Genomic DNA, 17124 nt, shown 5'->3' on the forward strand with positions numbered 1-17124 from the left:
TGGCTTTGGTTGGATTGTTCTAATTTAAATAACATGACTCATACTGATAAACATCTAAGTACTCTATTTACTTGTATTTATTTAATTAATTATTGTTTACTGTCATAGTATATAATAGGTAATTAATTTTTTTAAGAGAACTGCAGTAAATAAAACATCCACAAATCTTAAGTGGTCGTCAATTAATATAAGTATTTACTAAAAAATAACTATAAATAATATTCTAAATTCTTATCTTCAACAATTGAATATAAAACTTTTATGCAATATAACTTTTTTACTCAAAAAGATAGTATAAAAGGGCATTTATATTCCCACAACCATTCTAGTTTACGTCAATCATTTGAGATGCGTCAAGCAATAACATCCATTTTTATTTTAGCTGCGATTGTAACCACATCTGGGACAGCAGATCTCCAGAATATTAATCCGTTTATACAGGAAAATGGCTCTGGCAACACTGAACTCCAGCAGAGAATCGAGAGAGATGCCACATCTTTAGCAGAGATTCTCAATAGTGACGCCTATATCACTATAAAGAGAGAACAAGTGATTTGGATTTTTAATTATTTAGTTATTCGTTATACCGCAGCCACACAACAAGATGTGTACGACATTGCGATACAAAAGCTTACAAATTTCGACCAAATAGCAGTATTTGCCTCATACATTCAACGCACTGGCAACAAGAACGATGCATTCGCTTTAGAACGCATGGCATCGCTGCAGTTGGCCTTGTACTGGCGTCAGCGGCAGTTCAATGCCAATAACAATAATTACCTCTTTGCAGTGTCTTATTACTTCCAACAGATTAAGTCTTGGGGCTATACTAACAACAACATGAGCAACAATATGACGAAAGCCATCAATAATCTGCCTGAGACTTTACAGAAATTCTTCTTCTCCACGAATTTTTGTTTGAAAAACGTAGCTAATGGTGAATATTTGTTCATAAGCAGTACCGATAAGATGAGCGATACGCGTTACTTTGTATTAACCACTTTCGATCTCGACATGAACAATGAGGAGCTGGAAACTGTTATGATCAGTGTGACTGATAACAATGATGGTCTCGCGGTTAATGTTGCTCTGAACCATATCAATAAAGGCATGTTTTTGATTTATTATCAGGACAATATTATTGCAGCGGTTCGTGGGAATAACGTACCGGCTAATGGCAGTTGGTCAGCGCAACTGGTAGAAAATGGTTTGGTGTTTAGTCAAAATGGCGTAAATATCTGTGCTTCCGAATATTTATATAATGACAGTGAACATTTCGTAAATGGTCAGATATCACCGACTACAGCGTGTCAATGGGTCGCTGTCAATTGTCCATAAAAATATATATCAAGTGTATTATGCACTTAATTATTGAATTATAACAAGTATTTACTCTAAGGAAACGTAATATAAAGCATAATATAATAGAGGAATGTTGTTGTTCTAATAACTAATATGATAAGTAAGTGTAAGTAATTCCCAAATTAAGCATTTGTTTATAACTTAGGTTAAGATATGCTTGCTAGACAGGTTCAATGAAGCAATGCGCATAAAAAAATAATCTGCAAATTCGAAAGAATTAATAGATAACATAAGTTGTGTAAACTCAATTGAAGTACTCATTCTATAGTGTAAGATAGCACGTTCAAGTGACCCAGAACAAGTGAACACAGTAAATTGGCTAGATTTTGAGAACAAAAATGCATTGGGTGACCCACTGCGACCCACTTGATTATATTTAAAGACCATATGGTGTTCAAGCTTGTTGTTATACGTATTTGTATAACAGAAAAGCAAAATAAAATAAAACACAAATCAGAATAACGCAAATATCACACAGTAGCTCAAACTCTTCAAGTAGTTCGAACAATATCGAGTAGCTCAAATATCATTAAAACCTACAAAATCATTTAGTGTTTCCAATATCTTCGAGCAGATCGAATATATTCAAGGCCTCGAATGTCTTTAAGTCGCTTAAATATCTTTGACTAATTTGAATAGCATTGCGTAGCTCAAATATCTTCGAATAATTCAAATATCTTCGAGTATCTCGAATAGCTTTGAGCAGCTCGAATATCTTCGAGTAGCTTAAATATCTTCAAGATCTCGAGTGTCTCTGAGTAGCTTGAAGAATATCTTCGAGTAGCTCGAATATCTTCGAATAATTTGAATATCTTCGAGTAGCTTAAATATCTTAGAGATCTCGAATGTCTCTGAGTAGCTTAAAGAATATCTTCGAGTAGCTTGAATATCTTCGAATAATTTGAATATCTTCGAGTATCTCGAATAGCTTCGAGTAACTCGAATATCTTCGAGTGTCTTCAATATCGAGTTGCTCGAATATCGTCATAAACTCGAATATCTTTGAGTAGTTAGAATATCTTGGAGTAGCTCGAATGTGTTTGAGTAGCTCGAATATCTTCGAGTAGCACAAATATCTTCAAGTAGCTTCAAATATCTTCAATATCGAGTAGGTCGAATATCGTCAAGCCTTCCAATATCTTTGAGTAGTTATAATATCTTCAAGACATCAAATATCTTGAACACAAGCATTTGAAATGTTGAATCCTAATCTTAAAATTCGAATATACATTAATTGCTCGAACAGTTCGGTGCTTGAACACTAAAACACTAATATGTATATATTATATTACTATACCTCGTAATATAAAGTAATGAATGCATGACAGAAAATGTTGCATATAACTGCAGTGTCAGTTTGATGAAACATTATTGTATATATTTTGTATATTGGTAGCAATACTAATAACCTGTAGGAATCTATGAAAAGTGTTTTATGTTGCAGACGTCACTACTGTATGAATTTCTATGAATCAATAAATAATATTACGTTGTATATTATAGTACATATAATGTTACATTATTATAGAATATATAATTGTAATATATAGTAAAAATTATAATATATACCTATGATATGTAAACGTGATTAAGTCTTTTCACACTGCAAAATGTTATTTTTGGAACATATTTCTGTCAGTCGTATTCGAGGAATCAATTTGATAGCGTTGACATACGTTTTAGACATGAAAATTTTCAACTCAGAATTAATGCATTCACTAAACTAATTTACATACAAATATATTTTATAATCAATTTAATTTTATACATTTTGTTGCCTTATGTCAGTGTCATCGCCATCGCCATCGTCGTTGCCATCGTCGTTGCCGTTGTCGTTGTCATCCTTTAAATGCAAATTTTCTTTTGTAGCCAATTACATTGCTGTCTTCTACTAAAGCGAAAAAGGATCATTTATCCTTGTTAAGTCGAGTAAAGTTCAGTTAAAGTTTTTCGTTTCATTTTGTTACTTCAATATTTTTTTTATAATTTCTTTCATATAAACTATGCAAGTCTATTGCGTCAAGTGGAGGAGGAGGTGGAAGTGGAGGTGGAGAATACCCTGTTCCTATTTCGTGCCATGCATCTACCTACACAATTTTTTGATAAATATTTACGAGCTCCTTTCGTACTTCGTGAGTGTCAGACCGTAAATAATACTTTCACACCAGCAAAGGCAAGAAGCTGCTTGAGATTACCATTTGTCTGGGAAGACGTTAACGCCTACAAATGTTGATAGGTACATTCAAAGGAGCGGTCGTAAAAGAAAACCGGAGAGATACAGCATATATGTAAAGGAATTAATGTATATTTAACTGCATATATGCATAAAAATTTTATTGGTCTGCTCAGGTACACAATGTTAGATGGGGAGAGGATAATGCAAGCGCTTATTTTTTAATTTCACGTGCATCTGCTAAATATATTTTATGTTACTTTTTATTGATACGAGTATATTAAAAAGTATGAAATAATGTGAAAAGTATATTTTTATTGAAATTATAATAATGCAAAGCATCGAGAAATAAAAACCTTAAGATTTGTTTTAAATTCAGAAAAATTCAAGCTTCAAATAATCTAAATAAAAGCTGTGAATAACGCCAGTACCGTATATTAATAAATAAATTTAAATAAATATTTAAAATATTTATAGTTCAATAATTGAAAGTTTAGTAGTGTTTTCAATTTTTAAAAATAAAAAACAAAATATAATTGATATGTAAAAATGTAGAATACAAATGTTTCTATTTTAAAATGTGAACTGCATCTACAACAATATCTATTATATAGAAATAAAGAAATATATATATAAATATATAGAATATGAGAAAAATCAGAAATATTTCAAATTGAAAATAAAGTAAAAATTTGATACCAATTTATGTATATTTTATTTACGTAAATTATGATATCTAAAATTTAATTAATATTAAAAATATTCCTTTAACATTTCTACTATCTATGAAATATTACAAGAGCAAATAAAAAATAAATTTGTTTAAATATTTTACAACGAAAATATAAGCAAATAAAATTAAAAGTGATACTTGTATTTGTATCTAGATACAGTTATCGGTTTGTGGTGTATGCAGTTTAAAATCAAATTTATCTCTCTATGATATTTTATTGGTAACAAATAACTACAACTTTATAAGCAATTTCATTCATTCATCAATTAAGTGGAAATACCTGATAACTAAAAATATATTGTAATAAAACCCTTGAAAAATACAAACAAATTTGTATAATATAAAACTACCATAAATGTATCTTATTTATTTATTAAATATATATATATACATATATATATTGATGGTTATATGTTATATGTTATATATGAACATATGTTTAGTTAGTTATGTTAAATCTTTGTTATTTCTATTTGCGAAGGGTTTCGATTGACTACACTTGAAATAGATTTCGAAATTGAAATTAGGAAATTGATTGATTTTTATTGAAATATTTTTTGCATATTTTTCTTGTTCACGTTAAAAACAATAAAATAATTTGGTTAAGTCCACTTCACCAAATCCAATTAAGTGGCCACTTCATCCAGCAGCTGCTATTGATTACGTATTAACTACTCGAACTTATGTTAAAGTCATTACGGTGCGTTTATGACAGTAATTACGTTGACGATGAACAACTTTGGCTGAGGCTTAGGCTGAGGCTGAAGTGGGGTAAGCATGAAAAAGTTTAACTCATATTTATCTAAGAATAATAAATATTTTACTATATTTATTAATTAACATTTCTACATGAGTTTGTTATACAAAACTATATTAAAAGCATATTTAAATCGCATGTTTAAGTGTTTTCCGTCAGGCCAATGTTACGTTGTTATTTGGTTGGGTAAATATTAAAGGAAGCACTAAGATACTAAATATCTCTTGAGCATTTTAATTATATTTATTCAAAGAATAGACAAGAAATTATTATTATTAATTTTTTATATTAAAAATATATCAAAAAAGACACGTGTATGAAAATTTACATTATATATATATACATATATATGAATATGGTTTTATTATTTATAAAAACATTTAATAAGGGAAAGTTGTTGAACGTGTGTATATCTATAAATCTTAGATCTATAGATGTCTTAATTTTAATTTAAAAATAATCTAAATGCAATGGTAAAACAATGTTAACAAAAGCTGCTTCTGGTTAGCTGTTCTAAACAACTAACCTTATATGTTTGTATTTAACAGTTTTAAAAGTTTTATTCAAGATACTACAAATTTAATTTGACAAAGATTTTACACTTCTAGAAAATAACGAGTCTATAGCTTGTAACAAAAACATAAAATTATGTAGTCTGTAGCTTTATAAAGCTTTGAAGCAACCAGTATTTAATGCTCATAGTAGGTGCTTGAGGAGCTGAAGGCCTCCCTAAATAAATCGAAGAACTATTTATAGATATGTACATTCTTTGTTAATGCATCATGACTGTTTGTTAAGACACTTCTTTGATTTACTGAAATTATCTAATATCTATCAATATCACCTTTCTCAAAAATGCAACGTCTTCTCCTCCACTAATATATTATATACAAAACGCATAATGAGTTTCAGATATTGTGAAATATTTCATTTTTTTTACTTTCAGTGTCAAAAATATTCAATCAAGTATTTTATTTATAAAAAAAATAAATTTCAATTAACAAATTTTTTTTTCAATCAAGTGTTATTGACACAAAATACGAAGATACGAAACATCTTCTTTCCTTTCAAGTTATGCCAATATGAGACATATCCAAAAATTCAATATATGACGTGACTACAATATAAAGATACTTTTTAAGCAAATAGATACACTTGTTTTATTTTAAGAGGATATACATTTTGTTGTTTCTGTATCTTTATTTAGTTGTTTATATTGAAATAGAGATGAATACGTCTTCAGCGGTTCTTTGATTATGTATTGACTTGATTATGTAGGACTTTCACAGGAATAATTTCATTATATACCCGTACGTACATAACTTTGTACGTGTTTGTGGTTAATAATCGCGGTGATAATGTAAAGAAAATGAATAGAATTTTTGACATATTTGAAATAAAAATATTAAAATAATGAAGTGCCACACAATCCGAATAAGGAGCTGACACTATAGTGTATTGAGTAAAAATACTGATTCACTTTAGTACCTGATCCTGAATACCTGAACCAAATTAAATACATTAAAAAAATCTTTATACTATTATGAATTGAAAAAAAAATGCCTAATAAATCAATTAGAAATATAAATAATTTAAATAAAAAAATTTAGATAATTTACTTTTCTTAATTGTTTTAGTGTTAAAAATACTTATAAAAAGATTTATTAACAACCCCAATGGTACAATTACTTTACGTTGTTCTGTTTTTTCTCTGTTTCAGTATTAACATTTAAGTAGAGCTCAGAGCTTGATACGTTAAGCAGCACTAAGGTAATAGAAGCAACAAGACAAATGCAATAAACAAGTAAAAAAAAAATTATTTGCAATAACAACGATGTAGTCTTGTATACTACATGAGTTTGTTGTATATACCTATATATGTAAATAGTAAACTATCCACTGTAAGGGGACTATTAAAAATGATTGAAAATTTAAGTCATAAATTGAAAGCTAATTAATTACTTTTTGTGTGAAGAGTACATCAACAGATTATTCTTTAGTAATGAGATCATTTTCATATTTTGATTAATTTACTTTAGTAAGTGGTTTAGATACTTTTTTATTCATTTTTTTCTTGTATTTATCTTATATTCTCTAACTTAAATTGTATAAATGAAAATGTATTAATTTTAATTTTCATTTTTAGATGCCACTTTCCCTAATTATTTTCATTTCTATAAAACTTTCAACATGCCAAAGTCAGTCCTGGTATTTGCATATAAACTCTAAGTGATTACATACCGAGTAACATGCCATTTAATGACCTCAAATAATTATGACATTTTAATTTAAAATTAAAATATAAGTCGAAATCCAAAACTTCTAAACTAGCTGACACGCCCCACCCTCACCTAATCCCTGTCCTACACTTGGACCAGTCAAGTCAATGAATTCACTGAAATGGCGAAAAATTAAAATGAAAAAAATGCAAAACGAATTATTAGAAATTATGCAAAAAATGTTAAAAAAATCTCGAAAAAATGTGGAAAATTTCACAAAATGGTGGAAAATAGCGAAATTTTTGTAGTTTCATTCAAATTGCAGCTCATTAAAAGGACAAAAAGGGACGCATTCTACGCTTTTCCCTTTGTAGTTTTTATATTGGCGAGTACGAGTAGAGAAATGAATTTTTTGCTATCCGTGGATAATACTGTTTGCATTTAAATGAGATTAAAAGTTTTTTGCATCGGAATTGAGGGGAGAATCACGTATAATTTTGTATTGTAATTATGCGTAAAATTTTTCAGGATTAAATTGTAAAAATGATAAAAACAAATGTTTTTTCCACTTTATTTTTTTCTGTAACAAAACTGCATACATAAATATTTTGTCTCTTAATGCATTCGTTTTAAAACCGAAGAGTTTCATACAAAAAAAAAATAACTTCTTTAGAATTTATAGGGAACTATACTCTCCACCCCTCTTGATTTGAAAACAAGATTTTTATTGGTTATATTGCAGAACATGGAAATAGATTCCACATACTGCTCTCTTATAGTTTACTGTTTAACTCAAATACAATCTATTTTCTTTAATCTAATTAAATGCATTCCCTTAATAAAATTTGAACTCGCACACCAGTCACTAAGCTTCAGACATTACCCAAGTACCATTTATACTGAGATATTTTGAGGAACTCCTATACATGGTCTTTAATAACACTTACACATACAGAAGAGGGTTGGTATCCATGAACTAATAAACCCAGGTAAAAGTGCATATTGTTCAAATTTTGGTTGTGGACTAGCTCAAAAAGTAATAGAAAAGCGCCAGTAGTATATATTCATAGTACCTATAAAATCCTTTTAATTGTGGATTATATACAATTGATCCAACTTAGTCCTAAAGTTTTATCCTATTTTTTTATCTAAATAAACGAATTTGAGTAATAGTGGTTGCTGTCATTTTAGCATTGGACGCTAATGAAACAAAAGCTTCACAGAATTTGCTAGACTTCATTTGTAATTGAAAGTATTAAACAATATTTGACAGTCTGGGTATCATGGCTTTTTTAAAAAACTACTTAAAATATTTTCCAAAAATCTAATATAAAAGTTTACTAGATCCTGACCTGGCTGTCATACAAAATATTTGATCTCGATCAAGAAGAAAGAAAGCTCCAGAAATAATATTTTTTAGAATCACAGTGTGTATTTATTTATATATACATATACGTGAGGCTTCTTGTTTGTAGTTCGTGCCAACTAAGCTTATCACTATTATGATGACATATTGATAATGAGTTAGGCCTTTTTAAATCTTCATCTCGAGGAACTGAAGAAAACTAGCATCAACGACCTTTTAATGTACTTAAAAGGCACATATTGGATTGAGATGAGCTGTCTAAATAAACAATAAATTTGATACTTGGTAATAACGTAACATCAAAGCGATGCAAAAGCGCTAGTTGGAACTAACCAAAAATGATACAGAATAAAAATAAAATATTTTTAAGTAGATAAAAGAAGACAAAATCTCAGGAAACATAAATAAATTATATTGAACTAATAATTTTAATAGTTTAGAATCAATTTTATATACCCTACAAGAGTGCGGACCAAAGTCTATCAAGATTCATTCAAATAATAATTGTTATTAATTCTTCTACTAAAACATCATTTTAATTATGTTAAGTTAAAATCCATAGATTCAATACATATTCTACTTTGAATCTGAAACATCTTTTATTTCGATAACAACACTTATTTATTTTCAACTATATAACGATTGCCTTAGCTCCACTACTGAGGCATTCTACGTTAAAGCTACGTTGGCTTTTCCACTTTAACATTGTATCTGAGTAAATGAGTCAATTAATAGATCAATAAATATTCAAATAAATTAAAATTAAATATTTACTGTAATTTTCGTGTATAAACGATTCACAAATTTTAGCCAATTAAAAACAATTTAACAAGAATAAATGGTTTAAAAAATATGTTCATTGACTATTTACACATTTTGAATAGAAAGAAGTATCTATAAAATGAAACTAAATCAACAGAACTACAACAAAAGCCTAAACAAATCTAATGATTTTGGTAAATATTGTTGCACACGTATCATTGCGCTGATTTATATGCAAATTTGCTGTAATCCAACTAAAATAAATTAATTTATTTTTTTTTTTTTTTTATTTTGACAGAAATAACAGGTAATTTTACGGTTAATTTTCACGTTATTACCGATTGAGTAAATACAGTATTTTACTATTTTAGCCACAAATAATATAATGGCTTGTGTGCGATATCTGCTATATCTGCTATATCTGCGCTATCTGCGCTATCTGCGATATTCAAACAATAATAAGGCTAATAAATTCTTCATGAAATATTGTGAATCGGTGGCAGCACCAATGCAAAATTCGATTTGATGCCGCAAATATGAAAATGTGTGCAACAAAAGCTCTTTGCGGCTGAATAGTATCTGCACTCTAATTATCCGTGCACTGCATATAGATAATCTTCAACCGCTCTGCGAAAAGATACATCGATAGAGCTTTAATTTATATATTGTGGATATTAATTAAAGCGGGGAAGGTTAAGCCAATGATTTTAAACTAAACTACATAAAGGCAAGTACCAATATTAATTATTGTAGTAAGTTTATGGCAAGGTTTGTTTGAATGTGTAACTTTACACATATTTTAAATTTTTTTATTATTTTTTATTAAATGGAGTTAAATATTTTTCTTGTGGAAATTAATATTATTATGAAAAAAATTATATTAAATTGCGAATTAATTGCGGCAAATGCAGGTCACGGCTGAATTAACCGCAAAAAAATAACCGCAAATTGCGTAAATGAAAGTGCGTTTCCCTCTCGTTTAAATTAAATATTTTTCACAAGGTTCTTGAAGAGTGTGAACCACAGCTGAAATGTTAGAAAACTGTTTTAATTGCAATATTTGCACCATTTGCACCATTTGCACCATTTGCGAATTGCAGAATTGCAGGGGCAACTCCAACAAAAGGTTTAAGAAGCATAAGATGCATACATAATTAACACTCTCTATAGTATAACAAAAGCCATTTGACACGAATGTATATAAGAAACTAAAATTTTAAATGGAGTTAAAATGTATCTTAAACATAGGGAGAAAAAATTAAAAGAAACAATGCTTTTACCTCAAAATAAAAAAATTAATAAACTTAAGAAAATACATTTATTCAAACTTATTATTTATATAGTGAATATAAATTCTAAAACTGTCAATAAAACTAAATATATCTGCATTACAATGAAATGGAAGTGGTTAGATATACACATCTGTAGTTGAATTTGGCTGTGAAAAGTATCAAATCAATAAGATATAAATACCCAATTTTATCTTTTCCATCAATCTTGATTGCTATTAAACATGTCAATACAAAATTTAATATACACATTTAACATTTAATTTAATTGAACTTAGAGATAATTAATTTCATGTCGTATTATAGACATTAATTTTAATGGCACACTATTTGTACATTTTTTAAATACTCTTTTGTATTTAATGTGCTAAAAAGATATATTTAGCACATTAAATATATTTATATAAGGTTGTGTATATCATCAACATAACATATATGTGCTACTTGAACAAACTATTTAAAATTTTATTATAAGGCAGTACTAAATATTTTGCACAGCCCATTTATCAAGAAATTTAATTTATCTAAATTCTTGCTAAAATTTGGAATTTTACCGCTCGCAAGGAAAAGTGAATTAGTCAGACTTTTCTAAAAATCATCGAACAAAGCAGCCTTCAACAAAAGGAATCTGTTGTAAATCAAACATAATCACTGAACTTATAAACCTAATTGAGACTGATATCTAAATATATACCACATCACTATTGCAATATAGGACAGTTTATAGACTAATTTGAAAGTCTTTGATTTTATTTGAATTAAATGGCCTAGATTCATTAGAATAAGAATTAGCAATCTTTCAGATTTTAGCAAACCATAAAAGCTAGTTTGAAAGTCTTTAAAATCACTGAAATTAAATGGCCTAGATTAAATAGAATAAGAATTAGCAATATTACGGATTTAAACACACCATAAAGACTAGATTGAAAGTCTTTGAGGTCATTTGGATTATATGAACTAGATTATGTACTAGATTATATGAACTAAATTAACTGAACTAGTGCTTTAAAGGTGGCGTATTCCACCAAACAGACTGTGCAGATATTGTCATAAAAATTAGGTGGAATCTATCAATCACTTTCTATATCTTCTTTCCGTTTCCTTGCCGATAAAAGTGGTGAAGGTTGACTTATTGGATCACATTAACATCATCTGAAAAATCATATATTTTAACAAAGATGGCACATAGAGTTACAATACAAATAACGGTTAGAGTAGCTCGCTTCTCACTTGCAATTTGAATATAATACAATTAGTAATAGATAATTCCGATTTGAAGTGTTAACACATTATGAGCGGGGCAGGTATTTGGACCCGTTGCGAGGATTGACACTTATAAGCGGGACAGGTATTAGTACCCATTTAAAATAAGTAATTTTAAGTGATACAAGGGAAAAATAATGTTGTATCAAATATTTCACTAAGTTTCAAAGATAGTAAAGTGAGATAGAAAAAATTCCGTCCATCTATATTTTAACCAATAATATTCCTCGCAGCTACGTGTCTTCTGAACTAGCCGCTCATAATGTGTTAATATCCACTCGCAAACTAATCTAATCTACCAATGAACAAGTAATTTAAATACTAAAAATACCAATAACTCTACTTTATAGAAGAACTCTCTTTTGAAATCACTTATCTAATAAAATAATTAAAAAAGTAATCAAATCTAATAATTGATTTGAACAGTTGTATGTGCAATGTCTTTTTGTAAAGAATTGATATTTAAAATGGCTGAAATAATAAATCAAAAATATAGTCAAGTATTTAAAAAACTTTACAAGTTACAGAAATTATTAATTAATGAATTTAAGTTTTAACTGAAAATCTTTGTTATCTCAAGCCCGATCAACGATAGCGTATGTGTTTTGATGGTATTATTATTTAATTTAATCTTATAGTTTTTATTCAATTTAATTGTCAATTACTGAGTATTTATATTCGACAGATATATATGTATCTTTCTAATGAATATTAATAGACTTGTATATGCAAAGTACTACCAAATCTCGTACATTTATTATATCAAAAAGACATATTTTTTTAACAATTATCGCTTGATCTCTACATACAAGACTATCGTTAAATGCAACTTTATTTTGTTAATTAAATTTACCAAATTTGAATGTAAAGTTCAATGCATAACTGCATATTTAATCATTAGCTTAACTGAAACAAAAATTATTTAAAACAAATTCTACTATAAAAGGAAGTTTAACGACTTACTTATAAAGATTGACAAGTCATATACAGATTCTAAGGAGTGTCTAAGCGCGTTTGGGATTCGGCAAACAGATGAAGGATAAGCAAGATGCGATCTAAATAAAAGTACCACATCTAAAATATCATTGAATCATATTGTAAGGAATTTAATTTTTTTTTTTTAAAACATTAAACTAATTGTGCGTACATGCAACCACAAATACACCGTTTGAAATTTTAAATATTCAGGGAAGCATTCAACTATACTTGTTAGCAAAATGTCAATACGCTGACATTATGAAAATATGTTTGAAAAATAATAAATAACTTATAAATCAGCATTTGCCAGAGATGAGTAAAATATTCTTACCATGAATTTTATATTCGTGTGGAAAAAAAGAGCAAAGCGTAAGTCCAAAGATGAATATAAAAAGCATATTACATGGATCAGAAAAGCGACTACAACCAGAAACATCAACCAAGGCAAAACGTGACGCTCAAGGAAACAAAGTGTCACTTGCACGTTATCCACGGTTTCCACTGCCACTTCCACAGCAAGGTATTTTCATTTGATGCCATAGTTTCCTTCATTTTTTGCTCTTAATACATCACTTCCTCGAAAGCAAGTCGAAAACAGTTTGATGGTTATTTTGGTTTGCTGGTGCATATGTCATTTACATTAGACACCGTTGGAATAGGTACAGCTACTAACAAAATAAAATACAAGTAAATGCACACTTAAAGGAAAACTAAGAAATTTTATGAAATATAAATACCAAAATTACAAAACCATGGCAATGATTATGAAGGCTTTCACATAATCCACTTGCACATCCACAACAAATGCAGAAACAACTTGTCACATAACCTCACTCCAAGCGCTTCGAAATGTAAACAATTGAAATATAATGAATTTGTTTCGAACGTTAATTTGCTTAGAATTGTTATTATTTGCTTTACATCGAAATGAATTTTAACACATTATCGTATGACTAAAAATTTATAATAAATTATGATAAATTATGATTAGCAGCGAACGTAGAAAATATACCCAAAATGGCACACGCAAAAAAGATAATAACTTATAAAAGGCCACGCACAAAGCAAAACAGCATAAAAACACAAACAACACAAGTCCAATACGATCATCAACTAATTTGTACACAGAGATAAGTAATGCAATTACTCAATGTTTTTAATCAGCTGTTAAAATTACCACTATGCTTACGCATATCCCTTATTTTATTTCCCTTTTTATTCCCCTAATTTTCACTTTAACACGAATAGAACGTATTGTTTTCTATAAAGTGAAATGAAACAGCTGATTTTTTACAGCACAACTAATTCACCCTTAACAATTCAAATATGTTAATTTAAAAAGTAAAGCGTACGGTAATTGCATATATTGTTCAGCGGCTATTGGAACACTATTTTCACACCACATAACAAACTAGACTAAAATGTAAGTAACTGAATTTATTTTAATTAATATTCATAAAAAAATTATAACAATCACACAGAATATTTGTAAATTAATTTGAACAAAAATCAATAAACAAATTTTGACAAGCAAATCAGAAAGAACAAACTTTTAGGATGCTCAAGTGGTTAACCTCTTCTTAAATGGAAATGAAAGTTTATATATATCACATTAGTTTGATTCCTGGTACTTGCAATCTCAAACAAATTATTTACAAATAATTAAATACAAGAATTATTTCCAAGACCGCTGATGATAGATATTTGGCAACACTAGAAACATCTATAGAAAAAGAATTTTTGTTGTTGTAGTTCATTACTTTTCCAAACAAAAAAAAACTGTTTAATAAATAAAATATGTAATTGCTAGAAAAAAAAATTACTGCTAATTTGATTCTTACTTCACAAAATGACAGTTCAGAGCAATGTTTCTTAGCCCAAAACGTACTACCGGAAAAATATTCATTTCATATTATTTTAATTAATTGAATTTTTGGCTGACCATATAGGTGTTTCAAGTATTACCAAATACCGTCATCAGTGGTCTTCGAACTATTTCTTGTATTTACCAGGAAGCTCAGAGTCAGCGCACCTTAACCAACTGAATCAAATATAGAAAAATGTGGAATTACAATTTTGTTATGGTTCATACTTGACTATGGTGAAGTGAAAATAAAATGATAATTGGACTATATTTACTATAAAGTATATTTATGATTACTTCACACTTTGATAAATTTATAAAAATATATAGGTTCCACTGTAGTTGTGAGCACACTAAGAATGTTTCACTTTAGAAAACTCGAATTTTTTTTATGTGAATAAATTTTTAAAAGCACTATCAAAATTATAGTGCTGTTCAATATCCTTTGGTATTACTGAAAGTAATATATTTCTTTTTATGAAATCTACATCCATAAAATCTGGAAGTCGCATATTTACCGTCACCATCACATCACTTATTTTATAAAAAGTGAACTGTCATATATTTTTATTTACTATTACTTGATATAAACTGACATATTGTGCTTGTTTATCAATTTTTCAATACTTTTTGTACTGATTTTAATATATTTTATTTCTTTAACTAGTTGACTTCCAGAAAAACCCCGTGGAGGCAGACTCACAAAATACCCAAAGCGGAACTTGTTACAGTGACTACCTGGCGTTGACACTTAACAAATAAATGTCAACAATATTAAAAATAACTTCAGCAAACTCTACGACAGAAACTCTTTTTCATTCCAAATCGGTGTCTAAAACCATAAAAAAATATCTACAAAATAAACGAAGACGCATTAGCCCAGCGGCAAAGTTGAGTTTACAGTTTTTTATCAAAAGTAAAAAGTATTCAAGTAAATGGTAGAGGCCTTGCTATTGTCACATGGACAAACAACAACAAAAACAATTCCAAAACGGAAAGTCTTGGACTGACAAAGGCAGGAAAAACTTGGACAAAACCAAAACCATCCAACCATGTTATTAGGAAAAGACGAAGTCGTGGCACTTGTCGCCAATGATTAGTACCGTCTTTCGAAAATGAGTGAACATTTATCAGGAGGCGTAATACGATTAGTAAAAATAAAGAATTCGCATCATCTCGTTAAAAAAAGAAATGATTTAAAAATATTTTTTTATTTTTGTTTATATGTTATATAAATAAATTTTTTGGATTTTTTAAACTTTTGCAAGCCACAAAATAATGTGATATGTAATAAAAATTAAATGCGAGTTTACGATTAAAATCATTATATTTATTGAATATTAATATTTATTTTTAGTATTTCAGGTCAGAAACATTAACATTCACTATCTATTACCCACAATATGATGAACTTCATAAAGAGTAGGTATAATAACGACTTGGCACACGCACTGGTCATAATAACAAAAACTAATATTCCATCAGCACTGTTGGTCTGGTTTTAACTTTTATTTATATTCATTAAAAATCCCGCATCTTTTTTATAAAATTATATTTTTTTGAATTCCAAATGCAGAAAATGAAAAAGTATCAAAACACCTAAAAAATTTGTAATGATTTGAAAATTTTCTTTGTGGGGTGTGCACATATCTACATAAGCCTATCTTATTAAACTGCATTAGTGGTAAGAAAACTCGAGTTTGAGCTATTTGTAAAGTCATGAGGTAGTGAAAACTTACTAAGATAGTGTAACATTCCACCACTTAACCAACAGTACTTTGATGCTAGAGATCTTCTACAATCGTCCCATTTGCAAAGCCATGAGATAGTGAAAAAACACTAAGATACTGTAACATTCCACCACTTAACCAACAGTACTTCGATGCTAGAGATTTTCTACAATCGTTCACTTTTTTCGAAAACTATTGAAGCTGTATCACTATTAGTTGGGTTATCTATGGAATTTTAATTTCTTAATATATATAAAGAATGCCAATACCCTTCCCTTTGTGTTTGATGTAAACTTTCCAAAAAGCAAAGTGAATGTACTAATATCATTGTTACGAAGATGAGGAAACAATAGAATACATTCTCTGTCACTGTGAAGTCTCGCCAGACTCAGATTTCGGTACTTATCCACTGCCTATCCACTTATAACGGAAACAGGCAACATCTTTCCAAAGGACATAATGGACATGTCACAATAATCTCAAAGAATGCAGTGACGTGGTGACAAGTTCCCAACACGTTTTAGAATCTAATCTAGATTTTGTTCAGCGTTTGTCAATATATTTATCTAGCTATTAGAATGTTTTATCTGATATCAGTTTAAATTATATAATTCAAATTTTTTTTCAG

At 28.7% G+C, this 17124-nt stretch overlaps 1 protein-coding gene across 1 annotated transcript; it reads left to right on the forward strand.

Annotated features, from left to right (window-relative positions):
- The first annotated feature begins 348 nt into the window (after positions 1 to 348).
- LOC119684463 lies at positions 349 to 1338 on the forward strand. The gene has a single exon (XM_038098508.1). The coding sequence runs from the start codon at positions 349 to 351 to the stop codon at positions 1336 to 1338; it is 990 nt and encodes a 329-aa protein (XP_037954436.1).
- The last annotated feature ends 15786 nt before the right edge of the window (positions 1339 to 17124 follow it).

This window comes from Teleopsis dalmanni, chromosome 2 (genome assembly GCF_002237135.1).
Source record: "Teleopsis dalmanni isolate 2A chromosome 2, ASM223713v2, whole genome shotgun sequence".
Classification (NCBI taxonomy): Eukaryota; Metazoa; Arthropoda; class Insecta; order Diptera; family Diopsidae; genus Teleopsis; species Teleopsis dalmanni.

What these genes read in the sequence shown, in the direction of transcription:
- LOC119684463 (XM_038098508.1), top strand. Translation starts at nt 349, where the DNA reads ATGCGTCAAGCAATAACATCCATTTTTATTTTAGCTGCGATTGTAACC.